This window comes from Gopherus evgoodei, chromosome 1 (genome assembly GCF_007399415.2).
Source record: "Gopherus evgoodei ecotype Sinaloan lineage chromosome 1, rGopEvg1_v1.p, whole genome shotgun sequence".
Taxonomy (NCBI): Eukaryota; Metazoa; Chordata; order Testudines; family Testudinidae; genus Gopherus; species Gopherus evgoodei.
The window spans coordinates 310273015-310289496 of NC_044322.1; the positions used below are offsets into that span (position 1 = coordinate 310273015).

Here is a 16482-nt window from a genome sequence, read left to right on the forward strand (position 1 = left end):
GAAGAAATGTTACAAAGTAGATAACCTTCCTTTGTAGAAGGTTTGGCGGATGCTCCAACAGAACCCTTTTTTTACCTTCTTGTTTGGGGGAATTTGATTCATTTCAGAGGCAAAACAAGAACAAAGCAACAACTAGCTCACTTTTCATAAGGGTTTCTTTGTGATCCCTGGAAGAAATAGTTTAGAGCAGAATCCAGGAGCGAATGAATTCATTGGTGGCATAGCAATCTCTCTGCTCTCTTTCAGGTAGAACGGGGTGGGGAGGCGGTAGAAGAGCGAGAGAGATGATCATCTTTATTTTATTGTTATATATTAACATTATATTTCCTTCTCTATTTGCATATGCCTTTATAGCTTACTATGTTCTGCAATCTTACTTTCATTCTCCTCTCTCTAAATGCATCTTTTTTTAATCTATTATCTTTGTCACACCCTTTCCTTCTTTCCCATCATCCCCATTGATTTTTCTCTCCACTTCCCTGTGTTTTTCATTTTTAACCATCCATTTATCCTTCCCTCTTTCATTTGCATCCCTTACAATCTCATCCTCACTTTTCTAGCTTTTTATCCCAAAACATATTTATTCTGTAAGGTTCTAATGTGTGTTTAAAGTTCTTAGTTGGGTTTCATGTCTGATTTACATTTGTGTAAAAATCCCAGCTTCTTTAAGTGTTTGCTGGTGTGCATCCCACTATGGCTGTGCATACACCTCATATGCATGACACTGGAAGTTTTGAGCAGCAGTGTTTGTTGGGTTTCACCTAGGCTGTGCATGTCTTGCTGCCCTCCCCAACGTAAGGACACAAAGGGCATATCAGTTGTAACTATCTTACTTTCCTCTTATCATCAGTGGCATAGAGACAAAACCAGGCTGTGTCCATCCATGTGCTACTCCTTAGTATATTCTCCCCCTTCTCCTGTTTAGATTCCAAGGAAAGGTAGAGCAGGATACTGGACCAAACATGGTTCCCATCACCAGTCTGCCTCCCCTAGCTGAGAGCATAAGAACTACTATTTGCCTTCAATCTACCCACAGAAGTTGAATGCAGAGCTCTCTTGTAATACAGAGGCAAGTGACAAAGGATCAACTTCCTACTTTGTACCTAGTAACACCAAAACAACCCCAGTACTTACATCTGTTACCAATGTGTCTGCACCAAATCCCTGAGTACCAACGCTGACAATCAAAGCTCTAATAGTTCCAGCAGACTTATCAGAAGTCACTAGTTCTCCAGCACCATCATCTCATCCTCTATATCGAGTACACAGCAGTCTAAGAGAGTCCAACAGCCTAGCCCATTGAAGTCTACTCCCAAATAAAAAGATCTTAAGAAGCTAGTGCTCTCTGGGAGAAAGGAGTTGTTCCTCTGTCTTTCTCTAATCACAAATAACAAATGACAAGCACTGTTTGCTAAATATGATTTTTTTATTTTTAACCCGGGACAAAGCATCTTCCTCAAGATACCAGAAAGGAATTACAATCTGTAATTGAGGGTCTGCTAGTAGCAAAAACATCTCTGCAAGCAGCCATGGATACTTTGGATATGGCCGCTCAATCCATGGCCATTGCAGTCACAATGAGGAGAACATCCTGGCTAAAAGCATCAGATATCCAAAAGGAGGTGCAGAATACCATTGAGGACCTGCCCTTTGAGAGCATAGACATATTCATCACCCACACAGATGATGATTTTTATTTGCTGAAGTATTCCATGGCCACTTTATGATCACTATCTATACCCCTGCCTCATTGCAGAAGCCCTTCAGATTCCAAAGCTAGGCTAGGTAGAGAACACCCAGTTATTATGGACAACAGCCTACTGATTGAGAGGGCTGGAGAACATGGTTTATGAGGAGAGGCTGAGGGAACTGGGATTATTTAGTCTGCAGAAGAGAAGAATGAGGGGGGATTTAATAGCTGCTTTCAACTACCTGAAAGGGGGTTCCAAAGAGGATTGATCTAGACTGTTCTTAGTTGTAGCAGATGACAGAACAAGGAGTAATGGTCTCAAGTTGCAATGAGGGAGGTTTAGGTTGGCTATTAGGAAAAACTTTCACTAGGGAGGTGGTGAAGCACTGGAATGGATTACCTGTGGAGATGGTGGAATCTCCTTCCTCAGAGGTTTTTAAGATCAGGCTTGACAAAGCCCTGGCTGGGATGATTTAGTTGGGGATTGGTCCTGCTTTGAGCAGGGGATTGGACTAGATGAACTCCTGAAGTCCCTTCCAACCTAATATTCTATGATTATCCCACTAGAAAGAAGCCTGGGTTTTCATGACAGAGACCATGGTCATCTGTATCCACCAGCTTCATGCAGTTATCTAGGCAGTAGGTTTGAGGTGCAAGGTCAAGTGTCACAATCCAGCCAGGACAGAGCCTGCCTCCCCAAGGCCTGCCTTGGGATGCTGTTTTTCTTATCGTTAACTACCAACAAATAGGTACTAGAAATCGTCTTCTGCAGGTTCTCCATTCAGTTCCAGTCTCTGCCTCAATCCCCCTTCTCCATCCCTTTTCAGGGACTCTTCTCTCAAAAAAACTACTGAAGGAAGTGGCTTCCGTTCTTCATCTAAGAGAGGTACCTCTAGAATTCAAGGGAAAAGTTTTTACTTCTGGTATTTCTTTATTTGGTGGGGAGGGTGTTCTTCATCCTATTCGTGACTGGAGAAGACTCAACAAATATCTACATAGTCTCAGATTCAGGATGGTAACATTCGCCTCCATCATCTCTCTTTACAAGCTCATGACCAGTTTGTGGCTCTTTAACTCCAAGACACACACTTCCGTATTGAGATCCATCTGACCCACAGGAAGTATCTGTGATTGACAGTAGATTCCAGGTGCTATCAATGCAAGGTCCTGTCTCTCCAAAGCATTGAGAGAATTCACAAAGTGTCTTGCAGTGGTAATGGCACATCTGAGGAGACAGAATGTTCACATCTACCCATATCTAGATGATTACCTGATCAAAGACAGATCCTATTAGGAAGTCTCCATAGCCCTAAGTTCTGTCCTTGATCTAATTAAAGTGTTAGGCCAAATGATAAATTGCAATAAATCATCTCTCAGCCCATTGCAGTTATGTAGAGTTTATAGGAGCTCTAGTAGACTTCAAATCATCAAGGATGTACCTTCCTAAATGAGAGATTTCAGTCTATCAAAACAGTAATCCCCAGCATCAGGTCCATCAGCCACAGTGAGGATCAGTCTCAAACTCTTAGATCATGTCAATTTTCACTTACATGACGCTGCTATCCAGACTTCACCCGCAACTCTTACAGGGCTAGCTAAGGTTGGTTTATCACCCCATGAGACATTAGATGGACATGCATATCGTAGTTCCAGCTCGCATCCTATCTGCAAAGTTGTACTCTTCTCCACCTCTCCAGCCACAAAGATACTGATGCTTCGGGAACAGACTTGGATGCCTACCTGGATCAACTTCAGATACAAAGAAGGTGAGATTACACATATATGTCTTAGAATGCTGGGCAGTCAGATTAACCTGCAAAATCTTTCTTTTGGCTTTGAAGAGTCCCACCATACAGATACTCACGGAAACACATCTGCAATTGTTATAACCCTGGATGAAGCTTCTCATGGTGACCACTCACCAGGTTGCTGTACTGGACCCAAATATTTGATCCCACCTACTCTTAGGCTGGCTGGGCTCTGAGCAGAGTCCAGGTACCTGATTGGGCTCTGCACTTCTGGGTGCAGGTCCCCTCTGTCTGACACTGCTTCCTGAGAGAGAGGACACTGCAGTCCAACTACCTAGGCCCTGAAACTATGCCAAACTATGCCTGAAACAGTCCCAAAGTCTCCCCAGCAGCTCTTGTATGCTCCAAGAGTTCCACTGAAGCTATGGACCCCCTGGATTACTGTTTCACCTTTGGGGGACTACGTGTCAGTCAAAGCAAGTAACACACACTTTCCACAGGAATTTCTAAACCAGTTATGCTTTACTCACAGACAAAGCACAGGAGCTGTGGAAAAATAATAAAAACCTGCACACAAATCTTCCTCAGTTTTGTCACCATTTCGAGAGCCTTTTGGGTTTTGATCCATCCTTTCAGGGTCCCATGGCCTCCTTGTCTTGTCTTGCTGCACAGCTTTGCTTCCTGTTTCTGTTTATGGTTTTTCTTTGTAAAATGGCCAGAGAGAGAGCCTCCTTTTATAAGGATTTAGTCAGACGACTCTCCAGAGTGACTTCAAGTGCCTTAACAGGGGATCCACTGCTTGGTTAGCCCTTGTGGGAGCCATGGTTCTTCTGGGCAGTAGGCAGCTCATAGTTTTAAGGTTCTTTCATTTGAATGGAAGATCATCCAGGTTAACCACGCTTGCTCAGTTTTCATTACTAGCCCTCTGCTAGGTGCAGGAATTTCTTCTGATACCTGGGGTTTTCAGTTTAAGATTGAGACTGCAGAGCCAAGGTGAAGGTAAAGAACAGTTTTACACTCAAAATAGCATTCACAAAACAAAACTGAGTTTGTCGTTTTAGTGTAATGTCTGCACAAGTCTGTATTAATCCATCACATTATGTGAAAAAACAAGAGATTCATTCATCACCTTTCATTCGTGCTCTCATCGTGGATCTGTATGCCACCACAGAGAACACAAAGTGCCAAGTATTTTCCTGCCAGGTGGGGCATGAGTTCAGGAGCTCGGCAAGATTATGATGTATTGTATTACTGTAGTGCTTAGGAGCCCTAGTCATGAATCAGGCCCTCTTGTGCTAGGCGCTGTATAGAACAAGAAGATGCTCTCTTCCTCAGAGAGCTGACAATCTAATTAAAAGACGAGAGACAACAGATGAATACAGACAGATGGAGCAGTACAAGAAAACAATGAGACAGTATTGCAGGGGTGGCCAAACCATGGCTCATGAGCTGCACATGGCTCTTTTACAGTTAAAGTGTGGCTCATGGAGGGCCCCCCCCATTCTCCTCCTACCAGACTCGGGGTGTGGAGCTCAGGGCTTCACCCCTGCGGCGGGATGGTGAGCGTAGGCGCTTCTGCCAGAAATGACTGGAGGGGGCACAATGTAAAGGGTTCCCCCAAGAGCTTGAGTCATGCCCCCCACCTTACGCTCAGCCACCACTCTCTGCAGCTCCCAGGTGTTAGCTCCATGTGGAAAAGCAGTGGCAAACCACTGGGAGCTGCACAAAGGGGCTGTTGCTTTAGCTCCATGAGGAGAGACAGCAGCAAAAGCAGCAGCTCTGTCTGCAGCTCCCAGCTATTTGTCACTGTCTCATCTCATGGGAGCAGCTCCCAGCTTGCTGTGGATTGGGATGTGATGGTACCATGTGACCAAACAGGGCTAGTGCATCACCTCTGGCTTCTGACCAGTGGGGAGGGGCCCCCAATGGGCCGAAGCCTTGAGTCCTGGCAGGCACACTTCCACTCTTGAATTTCTGACGATTGGCGTATGAAGCTCAGAGGGTCAGTTAGTTTGGCCATCCCTGTAATATTTTTCACTATGTTAGGCAGTAGTCTCAGCACACCAGCAGGAATCAAGGTCTCCTGTATGCACTTCCTCCAATTCCTCTCATACCCAGAGTGGTGATAAAAATCAGACAGGCCTAATAGCTTTTTAGTCATCCAGACAGTTCTGGCTGACTGATCTAATTCAGCAACTCAGCCTAAAATACATTTGCAGACTTGACATATCACAGAAATCAGCCAAATTCTACATTCAGACCTGAAACCATTACTTCTAACAGCCTGGAAGTTGGCTGGCTAAGTGCTACTGAGAGATTGTTTGATGTAGGTATGAGAAATCTTACTACAGAGCAGGAAGCCCTCCATAAGGGGAACTCAATCCTCAGAATGGAAATGATTCTCAATCTTTGCAGAGCTGTGACCCTTCAGAGAGCCGTATCCCCAAGATTTTGACTATATTCTGTACCTGAACCTCTGGATTCTCCATCACTTTCGTCAGGAGACACCTTGCAGCAATTTCAGCATGCCAGCCTCTGGTTCAAAAGTTTACTGTACCAACGCAAGCTGGTCCAATAAAAAAATAACATCTCACCCACCTTGAGCCTCTGGTTCAGTCATACTCAGTATTCTTCCATCATACTATTTCTAGATTTTTTTTTAAAAGGTTATCTTTACATTATCTTTCTGAGGAGAGAAATAAATGTGTAAAATTAACTTTCCCTCCACTCAGGGAGTGCTCTTGTTTTAGAGATCTCGTATTGTACTTGTGAGTCTCGTGGAGCCCCCCAACCCATTTGGACCTCTCAGTGATTGCTCTCTTCACCACTTTTACTCTCCAGATGGCCTTTTGGGGGAGCCTTTATATAATCTGGAAGAGTTTGTGAACTCCAAGCCCTCATGGTCAACCCTCCTCATAGCATATTCAATCATTATAAGGCTGGTGTTGAGACTTCATCTTAAATGTATTCGCAAAGTAGTTCCCATGTTTCCATTTAATCCAGTTGATAGAAAACTGGGGGAATCATTCTTAAACCCCATTCCACTCCAGTGGAAAAGAAACTCCCCACCATAGATGTTGCTAGGGCCCTGCTATGTTACCTAAATAGTACAAAGAAAGCCCTTTAGATAAGCTTCATATCTTTTATCGCACTAAATAATATTGTTTCGGGACAATCCTTATCTTCTCAGAGGATATTTAAATGGATTATGCAGTAGGGATGTAAAATATTAACCGGTAAGCGTTAGGCTTACCATTAACTGACCTTAACCGTCTGCGTACTGGCAGGAGTGGCCCTGACCGCACCCTGGGCCAGCTGGAGCAGCCCTGGCCCCTCTCCCTTTAGTGAGTTAAAGGATATAATTTTAAGGCTACATCCCTATTATGCAGTGTATTTCAGTCTGTTCCCTCATGGCAGGCGTACCTCATCCCCCAAATATCAAAATTCAGTCAACCAGAGCTCAGGCTGCCTCCTTTGCATATTTATGGGAATATTCCCATATCTGACATCTGGAAGGTAGTGTAGTTGTAGCCATGTAGGTTGCAGGATATTAGAGAGACATGGTGGGTGAGGTAATATCTTTTATTGAACTAACATCTGGTTGGCGAGAGAGACAAACTTTCAAGCCACACAGAGCTCTTCCTCAGGAAGCTGCTTGAGGCAAGATAGAGAAGTACAAGGCATTGAGAAGACCTCATTTGGAATACTATGTACAGTTCTGATCATCCATGGTCAAGAAAGATGCATTTAAACTGGAATAACTGCAATGAAGATCTATAAGGATGATTCGGGGGCTGGAGGGCCTATTTTATGAGAGAAAAGTGGAAGAGATTGCTTGTGTAGTCTTGCAGAAAGAATGTGGAGAGAGGATACGATTGCCCTGTATAAACACGTTAGGGGGGTAAATACCAGGAAGGGTTGAAAAGCGATTTAAGTTAAAGGATAATGTTGGTACAAGAAAAAAGGGATGTAAACTGGCCATGAACAATATCAGGCTGGAATTAAAAGAAGGTTTCGAACTATCAGAAGGGTCAGGTTCTGGAACAGCCTCCCAATAGGAGTTGTGGGGCAAACAACTTAATTAGTTTTAAGAGCGAGTTGGACAAATTTATGAGTGCAGTTTGTATGATGGGATTGGTTTGATAAAGGCCAGAATGGATTTTTCCCCATATGTGTATTTTTGAAGGTGGTGTGTTTTTTTTTTTTTAATCTCCTTTCTCTGAAGCATCAGGGATGTCCACAACTGGAGATGGGACACTGGATGGGGTGGGCCAAAGCTCTTGGGTGGCACCGAGCATTCTCTCTCTCAGGTGATTTGCTGGCTCATTCTTCCTCACATATCCAGGGTCTAGCTAATCACCATATATGGAGTGAGGAAGGAATTTTAACCCAGGTCAGACTGAGAGCAACCTTGGTTGTTGGGGTTTTTTTGTTTGTTTAAATTTCTCATGTGGGAGCAAGTCACTTGTCAGGATTATATGTGTACATCTCACATAATCATTTCCTTGCCATTGCAAGGGCCTCGAGCACTGGTATATCTGAGTCCTTCTTATTCTCTGGCTGTAGCACATAAAAGTCTAGTCTCCTGTGGGCTGTAATTGTTTGGTTAATTTCAGTTGTTGGATTTAGTATGTGGGTGCTGTGTGGTGATTGATATATGGGAGGTCAGGCCACAGTGGTTCTCAACCTATTTGCCATTTTGGGCCACATCCAATACTGTCTGTATGGCCCTGAGAATGTCACATGGGCTGCAGCTGTGTGCTGATTGGGCTGCAGGTTGAGAATCACTGGACTGCATGACCTAGTAGTCCCTTCTGGCCTTAAATTCTGACTCTGTGATCATGCCTTTGACCTGGACTTGAGATCAGATGCCAAATTTGTGAAGGCAGTGTTACAACCCTAGTTAGTGACAGCTAGGACCTTTTGATTCCATTTTCCACACAGGGTACTGTTAGCTGTTAACCTAGAGAGGGCTCCATGTCGACAAATACTCAAAGAAAGAATTGTTACTTCTCAGCAATAACTGTGGTTCTTCAAGATGTTCTGTCCATGTGGATCCCACAAGTCACTCTATATCTGCTTCTTCAGTCTTCTCTAGTTGTGATTCAGGATTAGTGAGGAACTGAGGGATGGCTCGGGCCATGAGGATAGGCAGGGCCCAAAAAGACTCAAAGATTTTGATCTCTCACTCATGAGGTGAATGCACACTTAGAGTGGGATCCACACAGACTAAACATACCAAAGAACCACAGATACTGTAAAGTGAATTAACTGTTCTTTCCCTTTCTTCCTTCCGAGTATTAAGTATCTTCGAAGAAAACTTTAACTGAAGAATCATTGATGCCAAATACTGATTCTGTGTTTTCAGGATGATGTTTCGTTGAATGGATACCAGAAATACTTGATATCACAGTCCTCCCCTGCCCCTCTGACTGCAGCAGAAGAGGAACTTCGGCAAATTAAGATTAATGAGGTACTGCATTGTCTGGGAAGACAGGCGGGGGGATGAGTGGAGAATTCCTGAACTATTGTAGGAAGAAGCTTGCAGGAGGAGAGAAGCAAACCAGTCAGAAGTTTTCAGAAAGCCTGCAGGGTGGGACAGGGACACACAAACTAGGGTTGGGCATTTGGCCAGTCCAAACAATAATTGGCCAATTGACTGGTCAAATAATGTCAAAAATGATCCAGTATTTTCAAGTACTAACTTATTAGCACAGTAACAAAAGAGAATAAGACTTAGCCTTAGATAGATACTTGTGCCCAATTACAAAAAAAAATAAAGTAACCTAATTGAATTGTTAGCTTGGAAAAACATGAAACAGAATGAAAAGAAAATTACAACAAATGAAAGAATAATCATATCACCTCTTTTGGTAATGTTAGGTTAGCATTTAAATGTGAATGTTATTCAAGAGTGAACGGTTACAAAAGAAAAGAATCAAGAAATAAAACACATAGCAAATATAAAAAGTCATTTTTAAATGCACATATGCTTAGTAGGCATCAGTCCAACTCTTTAAGCAGTTTAATGGTTGTCCATCTGTTTTCTTTGTGTCGGGAGAGGAGGTTTAATGGCCATTAAGCCTCCATTCCCTTTCCTGCTCCCTTCTGAGTTGATTTCTGTATGTTTGTCTAGTCAGTTTAAGACTGCAAGCTCTTCAAGGCAGGGAACGGTGTCTTTTAACTTGTTTAATGTGGTCTGTAAACCACTATGTACATTGATGGTCTGAAATACAAATAAAGCTATACGTACATACTTGACCATACCAACCAATCATGAGGCTCAGCTTTCAGTTAGTTCTCCTTTTCCCTCCCACAATAGGTGAAATTAGCAGGTAGTGAATGATCAAGACTTTTAAGTAGGTTTTCTAACAGAGGCTGCTGCCTACATCAGGACATTCTTGCTGGAATATTTGACAGTTTGACTGCAGTCAACTGACATTACTTGACTGGTCAACTGACTGGCTTGCCGAGCCAAAGCACAAAGAATGTCATATTTTCTGTTACTAGCTGGGATTTAAATGTATACTTTAACACATACAATATGTGCAGTGTGATTTAGCATTGCTCCAAATACCTTAATCTTTTCATTTCCTGTTTTGTATGATTTTAGATTTTTAAACTTTAATGTTGCATTAACTTCACTTTTTGATTTTAATATTAACATCTTGGGTTTATTTCGATTCAAGTCTAGCCCTTTTAATGTTGTACTTCAGTGATGATGATGAACATAAATCAGCTACAGAAAAATGCTTGTGTGGCTTTGGAAGATACAGTCTATATATAAATAAGCTGCTGAGATAAATTCTGATCAGTTAGATTTGGAAAATAAAATACAGAGCACAAAGTTCATTTTATGAACATTGCACATGTGGACAATAGTTCTTCTCTGAAAAGTGACTCTAAGTGATATAATTGGTTTCCATATTTGTAGGCTTTTGATGAGTTCCGTATCAAATTTGCTAAGTTTACAAGAAAATATATGTTTTTTCTAACTGCCAGCCAGCACTAGGATTCCACCTGGAATATGAAAGTCAGGCTGTTTTTCTTTCTGGTTTATACATAATCATCAGTATTAAAGATTCTGAAATTGCATCTTAACTAATTATTCTCTTGATATTTTAGCACTGCCAAGAATTTAGAGTTATGGGAGAATGATATAAAAAAACAGATGTTTGTTTTTGTTTTTAAGAAAAGTAAGCAGATGTGATTCTATAAACAAAAAAGGAACAGATCTGTTGAGTAAGGCAAAGCCATTTTAATCATTTTTTAAAATATCTGTTACTCACCGAATGCAGAATGAAATAGTACTTACTGTGAGACTAAAATCTGTGTGAATACTTTGAAGATTTTAGATTATAATTAAACTGATTTCTATTAATTCCAGGTACAAGTGGAAGTCGGTGTAGATACCAAGCATCAGACACTGCAAGGAGTAGCATTCCCTTTGGCTAAGGAAGCTATTCAGGCTTTGGAAAAACTGAAAAATAAACAGCTCAACTATGTGCAACTGGCAAGTACAAACTATTGCATTTAATTATTTTACAGAATACAATTATGCAGTAGTTGTTTAAATTGTGCATGTATGAACATGTACTGCAAGTGTTTAATTCAGAATAGGATTCTAAATGATCTGTTTTCTCATATCAGGTTCTCTGGCTATGCTGCTCTCTGTATCTGCTCTAACTTGTGTTTGTTTAACAGCAAATTGATATAAAAAATGAAACTATTGTTTTGGCCAACACACTCCATACTGAACTTAAGGATTTGCCAAACAGGATTCCAAAGGATTCTGCACGCTATCATTTTTTCCTTTACAAGCATTCCCATGAAGGAGATTACTTGGAATCCATAGGTATGAGAATTCCTATATATGAAATTTCATTTGTTCATTTCATATAACTTAGAAGTAATCTTGAGATGGAAAAGTTGGTATGTAAATGATAAAATTTGCTGCGTAGTTTCAGTGGTCAAGGCTTTCAAAAGTGGCCACTGATTTTCAATGTCCTTTGGGCATTAGACTTTGAAACCGCTTAAGAAGGCCTGATTTTTGGAAAGTGCTGAGCACACTCTGAAAATCAAGCACTTTTTAGAGTGTCTCCAGTTGGGCACCCAAAACCATTGTTCAATTGAAAATATTGGCCAATATCTTTCCATTCATTGGTCACTTATACGTTTACATTGTAACTGAAGAAGCATAGTGCTGTTATTTCTTCCCCTTCAGACTTTGTAGAATATTTTGATTAAATGTCTGTCACAAGTCATGATTTAAAGGCAATGGTTCTAACACCGTTTTCATTCTGCAGTATTTATCTACTCTATGCCTGGGTATACGTGCAGTATTCGAGAACGGATGCTATATTCTAGCTGCAAGAACCCACTGTTAGAAATTGTAGAAAGACAACTGTGGATGCAGATAATTAGAAAGGTAAGCATATTAGAGGTCCCATATCTGTGCAGTGAGGGAAGAACATTAATTTCCTTTATCTTGAGTTTTATCTTCTGTATAGCTGAATTTCGTTGGTTAATGTATAGCCAATTAATTTTGACTACACTTGTATGTCAATATTAAAAATGTTTGAGACTGAATAACCAAGCTGAGCCAATTTATTGTCTATAAAGAAAACAATATGGTACCAGAAAGGAAGTTTAATACATCACCAGTCCTTCTGGGAAGCAGGTTCTCACTGTGTGTTCAGTCAACATTACACAGAATTTTGATCCCAAAATACACCCCCAAAACTATCTCTGTTTATATTAGACCTGTTTACAAGTAAGAAGCACTATATATGTCACCCTTAGGACTAAATTTTTCCCAATTACCTTGTTTTATTGGTACCATGGTATACTCCTCTTATCTCTTGGTTTCGAACACTGCATTCCAAACTAGTTGGGCCATGAAGGCACTCCCCTACCCTCTACCAGGGTAGAATATTTACATATCTTACCTTTGACAGTTTTCCCATTTGCCTATGCAAAATGTTGACTTTTACGTGGTATTGTGGAATACTTAAGCGATCAAGAGAAGGCATAATACAATTTATGATTACCCAACACTTAATATAATATACCATGTGTATAATGCCTATCAATATGTGAGTGTAGCCTGTATGCATTGGCTAACAATGTTTGAGGTCAGGCAAAATTTTTTGGGCTGTCAATTAATCATAGTTAATGCATGCAATTAACACAAAACAAATTAACTAGATTTAAAAAAAAGTTGCAATTAATCGTAGTTTTAATTGCCCTATTAAACCATAATAGAATACCAATTTAAATTTATTATAAATATTTTGCAACGTTTTTCTACACTTTCAAATATATTGATTTCAGTTACAACACAGAATACAAAGTGTACAGTGCTCACTTTATATTATTTTTATTACAAATATTTGTACTGTAAGAAAGATAAACAAAAGAAAATGTATTTCAATTCACTTCATACTAGTCCACTCAGTCCTACTACTTGTTCAGCCAGTCACTAAGACAAACAAGTTTGTTTACATTTACAACAGATAGCGCTGCCCACTTCTTATTTACAGTGTCACCTGAAAGTGAAACAGGTGTTTGCATGGCAGTGTTATAGCTGGTGTTGGAAAATATTTATGTGCCAGATATGCTAAACATTCACATGCCCCTTCATGCTTCCATTTGTAGGCTCTAAAGTATTGTTTTGTGTTTGAGTGCAGCTTTGTTTAAAAAAAAAAAATTACATTCATAAGTTGTACTTTCATGATAACAAAAATTACACTTTCAAAACCAATTAATTTTAGGCATTGACCCTGTAACTTTAATTGCTATCTTTAAGCACCTTAATTAGTGCAAACTAGGATTTGTAAATAAGTGCATGTCTTTTCTTGTAAAGAGTTCCAGTCATGTATTACCATATAGAAATAATTGCTTCTAAACTCAAGAACTGATAATATTTAATGGGGTTCTTCAAGGACTGCAGTACATCAGGCCATGTTCTTAAACTGCAGATGCTACAAATAGGGGAGAGCTTTTAAATTTTGTTTCTGTGGATCACATTTCAGTATTAAAATCATGGCAGGATTAATAGCAACTAGAGATTCTCTTTCATTGCAATGTTCATCTATTGAAGCTATGTCAAAAATAACTTTGTATATACATATTTCTTAGATATAGGTCAATATGCTCCCCTTTCTTTAAAATTAAATAACGGCATGAAATGACCTTTTGAAATGACTAGGAAAAGTATTCCTGAAGACTTATTTGACTTCTTGCTGCAAAGTAGTTGCTGATGGATCTATTACTGGCCCTGGTTGGGATACCAGGAAATTCTAAATGCTCAGTGGTACAGGGTCAAATAATTTTTCAGAGATGTAAATTCATACAATAAAACCAGTGGATTTTGGCTTGAGAACAATAGTTTTCTTCCAGGCAGGGCTTTGTTTTGACATGTTTATAGATAAAGATTTTAATTAATTATAATTTCTTCCTTGTCTGAATAGTTACACTGAGTTGGGCTGTATTAGGCTGCAGATCATTCAGGTCCATTTTATTCTCTGTGCAGGGAAAGCAATATGCATATTGGTTGCCTTTACAAATATTATTTTTAAAACACTTTTAATAGGTAAAATGATTAAGTTTTTCTACTAAAAGCTGAAAGGTTGGGATAGAACATGAGGTTTGAAGGAGTTTCTTCCAACATGAGATACATATTGCACATTTGTGTTAAACTCCTGAAAAACAAATTGGGAAGCTAAACCACAAAAACTGCATACCAATAAGGGTCTGACAAACTCAAAAACAAATGTAAGTATGTTCAGATTTGTAGAGGGTGCTATACACAAATGAATTAAGGGTCACCATTTCACCTTGAACTCTGAACTTCCTTGCTTATGTTTGTTTGAATATAGTTGTAGTGCTTCAGTAAATATAAACTCTTTCACAAGTTGTTAGTCAAAATTATGAAATACATTTAACTGTCTCTTATTCTCCTTGGCAGATTGAAATAGATAATGGTGATGAGTTAACTCCTGACTTCCTTTACGAAGAGGTTCATCCAAAACATCATGCACACAAACAAAATTTTGCCAAGCCTAAAGGTCCTGCGGGAAAAAGGGGAATCCGAAGACTAATTAGGGGTCCTGCAGATGCTGAAACGCCCACTGATTAAAATCTATTACTTGCACTGGTAATAATAGATTACAATGAGATGAAAAATTCCAATTTTTAGTAATGAACTGAAATCATTCCACACTGATATATGCTAGAAATAAGCCTTGTTTTTCCATAGCACTTATCTGGCTCTGCCATGTTAGAGTTTATATTGTCGATATAGTGTGGAAGAGTTGTTAATCAGTTCAGAACTAGAAAAGGATTACAAAACTAGTAGTGCTTTATTTTTAATTATTTAATAGCTATACACTTTATAATGAACTCCTGATCTCTGTACTGAATATTGATTCTATGTAATCTGCAGTCAGTTCTTACTATTGGGTAAACTGTCACTATGGGGCTAGATTTGCAAACATTTTCTCACACGAGGAGCCCACTGAAGGTAATGAGAGTACTCCTTTGAGTAAAGATTTGCAGGAGTGAATTCTGTAGCAGTGTTCCAAATAAAGACATACTTTTTTTTCCTTGCAGCCATTATGAAGGAAAACATTTTATTGTATGTAATATCTGTCTCAGAATAGAGAAGCTGAATGAAACTAGTCTACCTGATGCAAATATTCAGGAATAGCTAGATTATTTTTCACACAGAGATTTTGCTGCTTGAAATTAACTTCTAGTTTTGTGGAACTGTCATTTAAAGAAATCTGACACTGAAAGCACTAGAATTATTCATACTTTTATACCATCCTTAAACTGTTATGTACTGTATGATCAAGTAAAACACTACAAATTTGCATAAGTCAGTGCATTCAGTCAATTATGGAGCTGCTCTAAAATCACTATACTAAAATGTTTCTAAATCATTCTGTTAAACTATATTACCTGTACACTCTGATGCAAAATTGTTTATGCTTAGTAAAAGGCTTCATGATATTGAATCAGTTCTTGAGAGAAAACAAATTGATTACAAATGGTTTTCCAATGCATTTGCCGTTTCTGCTGCAATATAATAAATACATTATGAAGGCAGCTTTTTTCCTTGGATTTGTAAATGCTGTTTAATTTCAGAACATTCAACTTGTTTAAAAAAAAACTGCTGGCAGAACTTTAATAGCTTTCACTTCAGTTCTTTTATTGTTTTTCTAAATCAGCTACTAAAATAAGAAAAGGAGAGTCTCAATTTGCTTTAAGTAGATCTAATCTGTTCAATAGGAATAGCAAAAATACACATTTCATAATAAGTAAGTAAGAAAATCAAGTATTAGATATGTCAGTTAAGTTCTGGATGAGCTTAAATAATTAAAATTTGCTTAAATGTGACAAATGATCCAGTAGTCAAAGTATATTCCTAATAATGCAGTGGTTCTCAAACTTGCATTGCTGACCCCTTTCACACAGCATGCCTGATTGTGAACCTCCTTATAAATTAAAAACACATTTTTATGTTTAACACTATTATAAATGCTGGAGGAGAAGCAGTATTGTGGGTGGAGGCTGACAGCTGGTGACCCCCCACCCCCATGTAATAACCTCACAATCCCCTGAGGAGTCACGACCCCCAGTTTGAGGATCCCAGTACTAATGGGACTTAGGTTTTTTAAAAGATCTAAATATGAAGTGTTTGCAGGTCTTCGGTCATTTCTTAATACATCTTAGGTGTTGGGCATGTACATTAACAGATGGCAACATCACAATTGTGCTTGCTTCGTGGGAGATGTATTTTAATCTCATTTTCTGGGGAGATAATGCATTAGCAGTAATACTTCCTGGTGTCATTTACTTTAGCTCCTCCGATTATTTCCATTATTAAAAATGTTTTGTTACCCAATCTGTTAAGACTGCACTGAACAATCTGAAAACAATGATAGAGACTTTTAAGTCTATTTTATACTGCAATAAAAATTTACATTTCAGCTATTTTTAAAAATTGCATATATTGTATCAGTGCTGTTCAATATATTT

The 16482-nt window shown here is 39.3% G+C and overlaps 1 protein-coding gene across 1 annotated transcript in view; it reads left to right on the forward strand.

Annotated features, from left to right (window-relative positions):
• The window catches only part of TWF1 (twinfilin actin binding protein 1), a 36845-nt gene extending 20897 nt beyond the window's left edge, over window positions 1-15948 (forward strand). Inside the window, exons 5-9 of the mRNA XM_030548918.1 lie at window positions 8807-8911; window positions 10826-10951; window positions 11143-11293; window positions 11745-11866; window positions 14408-15948. Coding sequence (XP_030404778.1) covers window positions 8807-8911; window positions 10826-10951; window positions 11143-11293; window positions 11745-11866; window positions 14408-14578 — 675 coding nt within the window. The 3' untranslated portion in view covers window positions 14579-15948. The remainder of the gene's footprint in view (window positions 1-8806; window positions 8912-10825; window positions 10952-11142; window positions 11294-11744; window positions 11867-14407) is intronic.
• Window positions 15949-16482: the final 534 nt, after the last annotated feature.